This window comes from Chinchilla lanigera, unplaced genomic scaffold, assembly GCF_000276665.1.
Source record: "Chinchilla lanigera isolate Chin_1 unplaced genomic scaffold, ChiLan1.0 scaffold00011, whole genome shotgun sequence".
Taxonomy (NCBI): Eukaryota; Metazoa; Chordata; class Mammalia; order Rodentia; family Chinchillidae; genus Chinchilla; species Chinchilla lanigera.
In genome coordinates this window covers 30,912,059-30,921,325 of record NW_004955412.1, presented here as the reverse complement: position 1 = coordinate 30,921,325, position 9,267 = coordinate 30,912,059, and the positions used below count along the sequence as shown (strand labels likewise).

General features: G+C 38.5%; 1 protein-coding gene across 1 annotated transcript in view; it reads left to right on the top strand.

Moving 5' to 3' along the window:
* The window catches only part of Prdm10 (PR domain containing 10), a gene marked incomplete in the record, with an annotated part of 74,090 nt that overhangs the window by 8,673 nt on the left and 56,150 nt on the right, over nt 1-9,267 (top strand). Inside the window, 3 exon segments of the mRNA XM_013511217.1 lie at nt 3,816-4,001; nt 5,151-5,315; nt 7,042-7,101. Of these exon segments, the coding sequence (XP_013366671.1) occupies nt 3,933-4,001; nt 5,151-5,315; nt 7,042-7,101 (294 nt within the window).

The window sequence follows — 9,267 nt, the reverse complement described above, 5'->3', positions numbered from 1 at the left end:
GTGAGTTAGAGACAAAAGAGGTAGGAGATTATCAAGAGTTGTTGTACTATACTTTGGTATCTTCAAAGTGGTTTCTAAAGAAAATAGATAGAGCTATACATGAGTGACCTATTGAAAAATCATGAACTATTCTCAGTAGTTGTTGTAGGAAACACATAATAATAAACATACATCCATTTATGAAATAGGATAGGAACATTACAAACTTTACACAGTTGTGGATAGATCCGGCTGGTTTTCTACTGTTCTCTGCTGCTTCCTGTCTCAGCTGAAGGCTGGAATATGCTTCATTTCTACCCCTGCAACCTTTATTTCTGCCTGTAGTGCTGGCAAAATCTAATCAAGGGCTGTGTGTGTTCAGCAAGTACTGTACAGTGAGTGACATCCCTAGTCCTTGAGATAGACTTTAGAAACCATTTTACATACACATTTTGCAGAAGATACTAGTGCCCGAAGGATTGAAGGGGACTTGCTTGGTTAGTAGTATGGTCATACTTAGAATTCACTTATCCTGAAAAATTTATTTAGCAACAAGTATTTACAGAATGTTACACTGGGGTTTCAAATAATATAGTCAATATAAACCATGTCTTAAAGTTTTGTAGCCATATATTAAAGAATAAGAACTAGGTGTGTGTGGGTATACACCTGTAATCCCAGCAACCTGGGAGGCTGAGGCAGGAATATCATGAGTTTGGGCCCAGCCTGTACGTACAACTCAGCAACTTAGTGAGACCTTGTCTCAAAATAAAAAACAAAACAAAACAAAACAAAAAAAATAAAACAAAAGGGCTGGGGCTATAGCTCGGTGAGAAGGCCTTTAGTTCAATCCCCAGGACCACACACACCAAAAACAAACTAAAACACATGAAGTGAAACTACTAGCTGAGTACCCTGTATCACAGTTTTGGTTTCCAGACCCCCTTTATAGGTAGTGCCCAGGGTGAAACCCAGGGCCTCATTCATGGTGAGGTATCATTCTGCTATTGAGCTACAGCCCAGTGCAGACACGTTTTGAATTACTTTTATCACCTTGGGTGAGTAGGGGGGAAAAACGCACTTTACTCCTATACTCTGGCTCAGTAATCAACACAGAAAACTTGTGTGCTCAAATTGTGTGAGTCACCCTCTCACCCCAGCCCAGCTCGAAGTTAGTTCTGCACACTCAACAGCAGCTGGGCAGCTTCTAATCCCTTTGGTTTTGGTGTTATCAGCCTGGAGCTAGCCCAGATCCCACAGGTTTATCCTCAGTCCCAAGCCTGATTCCAGCTCTAGAATGGAAACAAAGACAGCCAGGCTCTGCAGGCTGTGCAGGTTTTACGAGGGGCTGGGCTGGCCTCCGCTGCAGCCCAGTGTGCGATGAAGTATCAAGCAGTCAATCAGACAACCAAGCTGAGGGAAGACAATCCCCAATTCCTTTGGCAGAAGGACACTGAATCTCTTTTGTGGTATTCTTGCTAAAAATACATATCCTGAATCTAACTGTGAAGAGACATCAGACAAATTAAAATTGAGGGGCTTTCTGGACAATAAATGACCTGTGTATTTAAAAAATGTCAAGGTTGCAGGAGACTGAAAGAGAGCAGGAGACTGACTGTTGGACTGAAGGGATGAAAGGCATGCTGCAGTTGAACACCCTGTGTGCAACCCCGATTGATCTGGGACTGGAAGAAAAAAATGTTTCTTTGACTATAAAGGACTTTAATTAGGCAATTTGAATAAGGTCTGTAAATTAGGAAATATTGCTGTTTCAATGTTATCTTTCTGACTTTGGTAATATTATCGTGGCTATAAGAAAATGGTCTTGTGTTTAGGAATTAGGCACTTAAAAATTTAGGGGTAAGTGGCATTATGTCTGCAGTTTACACTTAAATGTTTCGGGTTGGAAAAAAAGCTAGGCCTGGTGGTGCACATCTGTATTCTCAGCACTGGGGAGGCCAAGTTCAAGTCCAGCCTGGGCCACACTGCAAGGCCTGGGGCAGGGATGGGGGAATATTTGAAGAATCTGAATAAATAAATACAGGAATTCATCGTGCTATTTTTGCAACTTTTTTGCCTGAAATTCTTTCAAAATTACAGAAGAAGTTTTAAAGAAAAGTTTTTTACCTGGAACACGTTCTGATTTTGTAATAACTGATCCTTTTGCATAATTTTTAAATTTTCTTCATATACATCTTTATATTATTGATGACATTTATTTGTAGGTTTGTATTTATTTATTTGTTTGTTGATATAGGGTTTTGCTATGTAGTTCAGACTGCCTTGAACTCATTATGTAGCACAGGCTTGCCTCGAACTCTCAGCAATCCTTCTGCCTCAGCCACCCGAGTGCTGGGATTATAGCTGTGTGCCCCCACGCCTGACTATTCCTAGGTTTTAAAATATTTTTTGTTTTTCTAAATAACTTTGTTGTGGTATAATCTGTATACTATGTACGATTCACCCTGAATATCTTTTATACATTTTAAAAATAATAAGGGAGGAATTTTCTAAAAATCAACTTTATTAAGTTATAATTTTACATGTGATAAAATTCACATATTTTGATTGATGACTGATATTCACATATTTTGAAGTTGAATATTTTTGACACATACATTCGTCCTGTAACCACCATTCCAACCCAGGTTCAAGACAGAATATTCCCATTTTTCCAGAGTATTCCTTTATGCTCCTTTGTTAATACATTTAGCTCTGGTGAACATGATAGTGTTGTAAGGGCTCTCAAGTGAGGGCAGGAAGACTAGGGCAGATGCCAGGTGAGTGAGTGGAGTTGGAGTGCTGTGGAGTGGGTGAGGATGGCAGGTGAGAATGGCAGGTCCGTGCTGCTCAGAGGGAATCCCATCGTGTGAGCGCGGCAGTGCCTGAGTTCCAGTGTCCGCAAAGACAGAGGCTATTCCGGTGTTTGTCTTTCTTCTTTGTGCTTTATTCTAGCTCACAGGTTAGAGCATGTGTGGTCTCAGTGTATGCTTCTGAGCATATTTCCGTGAATAATGGAGAACAATCTGCCTAGAACATTCTGGCAGTGGTCTTTCTTGTCTGACTTTATAGGTGTCCTGACCATTTTACCTTTTCCTGTTTGTGTGTTATTTTGACGGGAGATTAGGAGGAAGTACATCAGGCACGGCTGCTGCCCTTTTAATGTAGCAAATCTCCCATGCTGTTTAAAATGTCGGTGCAGTATCATCATCAAAAGGGAAGATTTTACCTTACGAATGTCTGTTTTGAAAAGGAATGAGGTTTCGAGATAGAGATTTTTTACATGTTGATGTTCAGTAAAGCTTTTGATTTGGTCACTCATCAGTCTTATACTAACTAAAGAGAGAGCAGCTTATATTTGTATTCACCAAATTATGGCCCAAGCAATCTCTGTCCCTCCACCTTCCATTTTCCCCCTTATTTTGTGATTTTCACTGTTCTGTTATTCATTTGGAGTAGCAGTGGTGTAGCTTGTCAGCATCTACCAAGAAAGAGCTTGGGCTGTGCAGCAATCAGACTTGGGTGTGACCCTGTCACTTGCCTACATTTTAGCATGTGAGGAACTGGTTCTTCTTAAAAGGACTAAGATTACTTTTATGTAATGTGTGTGTGTATAGACAGTGTTTAAACATATGCTTACACACCCACACGGAATGCCTGAAACACAGCAATACATCATATTGTTATTACAAGTTGCTTTCTTCATTTTTTACCTTTCTGCCCAGGTATATTGCTTTTTAACAAAGCTTTTTTCCCCCTTTTTTTGTGGTTGAAACAGTAATTTATTGAAATGTATTCACCTACTTAAAATCTTGGATCCTTTTCTGTTTCCTCAGGCACGTTGTAGACAGACCTTTATGTCCTTCATGAACACATGCGTGCTGGACAGATGACTGTCCTCCACCTTGTGCTGCTGTAAGTGGCCCAGACGCAGAGCTGTCCTGCAGGAAAAGATGGATTCCAAAGACGAAAGCTCACACGTCTGGCCGCCATCCACGGAGCATGAGCAGAATACCACACAGGTGAAGGGTGCTCTTTCCCCACTTGCTGTTGCTGGCAGGGTGTTAGTTGGGTACAGTTTGCTGACAGGTAGATATAGCAGCTATGGTAATGAGTTGTTGGGAGGGCGCCAAGGTGAAGGACCTGTAGGTAAGCAGTGGGAGTGTTCCGGCTGAATATTCCTTCCACTGAGATGGCTCGCTGTGAGTTAGAAGAGCTTGTCCACTGCCTCTGGGCTTCGTTGCCTTCTCTGCAGCTCACTGTCAGGGTCTGCTTCGCTACCCTGATTTGCTGTATGATATTGGTGTCAAAACACTCAAACTGTTGTGTTTCTTTTGTTATCCAGCACAGGCTTTGATTCTTTATAATGAAGTGTAAAGTATGTTTGTAAAGTGAATAGCCTTTTCTTTTTCAGTTTAGAATGTAAACCGCTAAGTGCAAGTGTTCATTATGAGTCACCAGTTTGGGTGGTTGGTCCCATGCTACTGTCATTGATCTCTGCCTTTTGAATCACTGTCAGAACCAACTTGGTATATTTTATTTGCTTTTAGCATTTTTGAGGGGTGAGGATTGAACGCACATCCTTTGTAGTGAGTGGCTTTATTAGGATTTTCTGTCTCTCCACCTCCCATGCACAGAAGAGTTGTGTCACAGTCACTGACTCAGCAGATGTTTCCTGCTCTGCTTCCACTATATCCTTAGAGTAGGAAAGGACTGATAGGAAACAAAGTGATCTTACTTTAATGTCTGCTGAAAAGCACAGGTTGCTGTAAAATAGAATTTTTATGATAAGCTGAGAGCAATTTTTTTTTGAATCTTGACTTTTTTTCACATTGCAGAATAATTTCTATTTTGGTGGCCTTGTCAAGTAGGAATTTGTAATCGTTTTTCTATGATCAGTTAACTATCCCTCATAGCTCCCCAAAAGAGTTATCTGCCTTGAGCATTTGAGGCAAAAGAATTTAAGTCAGTTGCCAGACATAAAGTAGTGAAGCAGTAACAAGGTCCTTGTATCCTGTCTCCTAGTCTCTAACTCCATGTAGATGAAGGTGCATCAATCTCCATTCTTCTTTCATGGGGATGTTTTAGGAGCACAGCTGTGCTCAGTTGGCCATGTACCTTTGTGAGACTGAATTTGTTCATACTGCATACTTGTCTGCTTTTCACCCCAGGTACACTTTGTTCCAGATGCTGGAACTGTGGCTCAGATTGTCTACACTGATGACCAGGTCCGCCCACCCCAGCAGGTGGTGTATACGGCAGATGGTGCCTCCTACACTTCAGTGGATGGTCCAGAGCATACATTGGTATACATCCATCCCGTGGAAGCTGCACAGGCACGTGAAGGATTGTTTTTAATTTGCTAATTAATTAATTCACCCATTGTTTGTTTACCCTCTATCAGTCACTGTGAAAGGTGCTAGTGGTGCAGAAGTCATTCAGATAAGATTTGTGCCCTCAAGGAGCTGATAACCAACTTTGCCTAGCACAAGATGGTTCGTTTATTTAACTTAAGTGCAGTAAGGAGTTAAGAGCACTGGGTTTGTATCAGTTCTTCTGTACAGTGACCATTACTAGATTATCAATTTGTTAGTTTTGCTAAGTATCAAGAACCTTGCATTTAATTCTGCATAGCTTAATCAAATGGTACTCAGTGAAAGAAAATATTCAGATTATTTTAGTTAATGTGTAAGCAAAGGGTCCTACTAGCTTATTGACTACTGATTTGTATGACTGTAATAAAAGCCAAGGTATTTACTCTATATAATTTTAACTACTTGTATTTTTTGCTGTTGACTTAGATTTTTCCAAATGTGCAATGCAAATATTCCCCAATATGCAAACATGATTTTATGTTCTTGTTTAAAACATATGTTTCAAATTTATTTATTTTTGGGTGCCGGAGATTGAAGCCAGGGCCTCATTCATGTTAAGCGTACATTTTACTACTGAGCCACATCTCCAGCCCCCAAATATGGTTTTTAAAAACTACATTCCATACTTTATAGTGGGATCCTGATAATAAAAATTCACCCTGATACAATATTTAATCAAGAGGCTCAGATCACTCCTAAGAAGAAATGTGATTCACCTAATCAATATTTTTCTAATCTATGTGAAGATCACATCAACAAATACATTTTTGGGAGTGCTTCTGCTTAGTTTTAGTTCCCTGTATTAAAATAAGCTAACATAGCTCCTACAAAAAATCTTCCATGCCTAACTTTAGTTAATTATGATGTTACTATTTGAATTTTCATAGTTTTTCAGTGTAAAATATCTGTTATTGCCTGAAATTTTCCTTTACATTCTTCTAGAAGCTAAAATGTAAGTGTAGTTTTTGCTAAAGACTTGCTCAAGTCTGGAACAGATTATAGTCCTTTAAAAGCTTCAGAAGACAGAATATTTTTCTGGGTGGGATATGTTAACCATAGCATCTTGGCTATGATAGTTTGGAAGATTTTCCTTAATTAACTTTGCCTCATTATGATCCCACTTGTATTTTTGTAGCAGTGAATTGATGATCATGATAACGTTACTGAATTTATCCAAAAAAGAACCTACAAGCTATTAAGTTCAATTTATGTTCCTTCTCTCTGATAATGTTCCTTCTCTCTGTGTGTGTATATATTTGAAAGAGTTGTAAACTTTGTGTTTATCATACTTTTCTGTATGTCTGTGTCTTCATTCATTTTCATTAAATCACAGATCTGTTCCTGTGAGTGGCCTCACAGGTACATACCCTTGTTCCTGTCATGTCTTTTATGTTTTCATGACATGTCTTTTTAGTTAGCTGTGACCTTCAACCTCAAGAAAAGCTTCACTTAAGGGTAAAATAGTGAAATAATGTTAGCTGTTTGGGATGGTTTACTTATACAGTCTCACTGGAGCCATCTGAATGAAAGGCTTTAGACAAAGATTATAATCTTTATGTTCTTTATTAATGAAGGATTACTAGCCATAAGGGGAGATCACTTTGCCAAGAGTTGGGAATTGGTGCTTAGTAGTAGGATAATTGTGTGGGCAAGGTGTCTAAAGATCTATTTATCATTCTTTTTCTAGACTCTGTTTACAGACCCAGGCCAGGTAGCTTATGTCCAACAGGATGCCACAGCTCAACAGGTAATGAGTTGCCTTTTTACGGTTTTGTTGTTTGGGAATAATACTGTGATTATCATGGTTCCCTGAAATGTCCCTATACTCCTCTATCCTGTGCCATCTCTGGATGTTTATACTGAAAACATTCTGTAGGTCCTTTAGTAGAAACAAAATCTAACATAGGGGGCTGGGGATTTAGCTCAGCGGCACAGTGCCTGCCTGGCAAGCACGAGGTCATGAGTTCGATTCCCAGTACTGGAAAAACAAAAACTAACATAAATACTAATTCATTCCACCCAGTATATATTAGAATAGCCTGGTAAAAAGTGATTTTTCAGGGAAATTTGAAAAATAAGCATATACTACTAGGGAGGAAGATTGCTTGAGTAGTCCACCAGCTTGAGGCTAGTTTGGGGAAGATAGGATCTGCCTTCAAAACAAAAGCAAACAAACTATCTACAATGCATCTAAGTAGAATATTGATTTAGGTTTCAAAGAATGGTCATGAGTTTTTGCCTTTTTTTAATATTTGGAAATATTTTGATGCTGGTTCTATTTTTATATGTTGAAAAAATAGTGCTTAAATTACATATAAATCTGGGGGCAACGTTCCTCATTCTGTCTTCTGAAAAAATGAGATTTTTTCTTTTACAACATATTTTTCTTTTACCCATATTTTTAATATATTCTATTTGATTTTGTGGGACTTCCTGTTTTCCACAAGGGTATGAGAGGGATGAAGAAGGTGAAGAACTTGACATTATCTGTCTTATCTAAAGGGTCTGTGAATTCAGATAGGTTTATTTTCATGTCCACTAGCAGAACTTCTATTAATGTATACAACTGAGTGCTATGAATAATTAATAATTAAATTTTATTGAGAAGCACTATCCGCATTTTATTTTTTATTTGGACATGTATATGGTAATAGAGTGGATTCTAAGAAGCCATTGTTTTAAATTGGGTTGAATTTATTCCTGACCAGCAGTGAACTATAGTATTGTGGGCTCTATGAACATTTATTGATTCTACCAAGTAAGCAAGAGATTATTATTGTACATGTATATTTATTGTAGATGTGCTATTATTTATATTCTCTATTGTTTTACATGTAGATTCTTTCTGTTTATTACTATAAAGAACAGATCATGGATATCAGACCATATTATTTCCTTAGAATAAATTCCCTGAAGAGAAATGTGGAAGCAAAAGTTACTGACATTTTTAAGTTAAGAACCAAGTTTTTGTGTGAAAATGAAAAAAAGATGCAGGGATAAAAATGAAACAAATTAGATAAAACCCCAAGTTTGAGTTGGAATGTCAGTATGAATTCATGGTACATTTTTCTGTTAAAAAGCATGTTTTCAGGGCAGGGAATGTGGCTCAGTGGTAGAGCACTTGCCTAGGATGTGTGAGGCCCTGGGTTCTACCCTCTCAGCACTAGGAAAGATAACAACATCACCAACATAACAGGTTTCTAGTTGTGTCCACTGAAGAGGTGTAGGCAAGATCATTGGGGTGATGACTCGATAGACTTCTACACCCTAAGGTTTCAGGGCTTTTTGGAGGAGTGGCTGATTCCTGCACTAGGGGAGGGAATGTCCAAGATGAACACAGAGCACTTTTTCTTCTCAGAATGCAAGGAATTGTTGAAAGCTTCGGGTATCCTGTGAAAGGAACTCAGGATGTAACTTGAAGGGACAAGATGTAACAAAATGGGACAACTTGATCCATCAAAAAGGATAATATTTACAGTAGATTTAAGTAATTATAAATATATTTCAGGTCAATAAATTCATACTGATATTGAGAGAAGTAGCTCAAAGGTCACTTTTTTGAGAATGCTAGGGACTACCACATTATTGTGAAAGCTAGTAAATGAGGGGAGGGTCTATCCTTTCTCCCTGGAGGTACCCAGTAAGCACTTGGAGGAAGAACATTTGTTTACAGAAGCATTCCAGCTACAAATACAAAACCATTCGCCTCTTCTAATGAAATATGGGTCTAGGCAGTTTGAAACCACCAGGAAAAGGCTGATAAAGATTTTATGATGGACAGATTAGAATGATGGCAACTTAATCTGACCATTGTTATTATCACTAAAAAAGAGACGAGCATCCATTACATGCTTCTTGAATTATACCATATGTAAAGTATTCATCTCCTCTAAATCTTTTTTTTTTTTTTTTT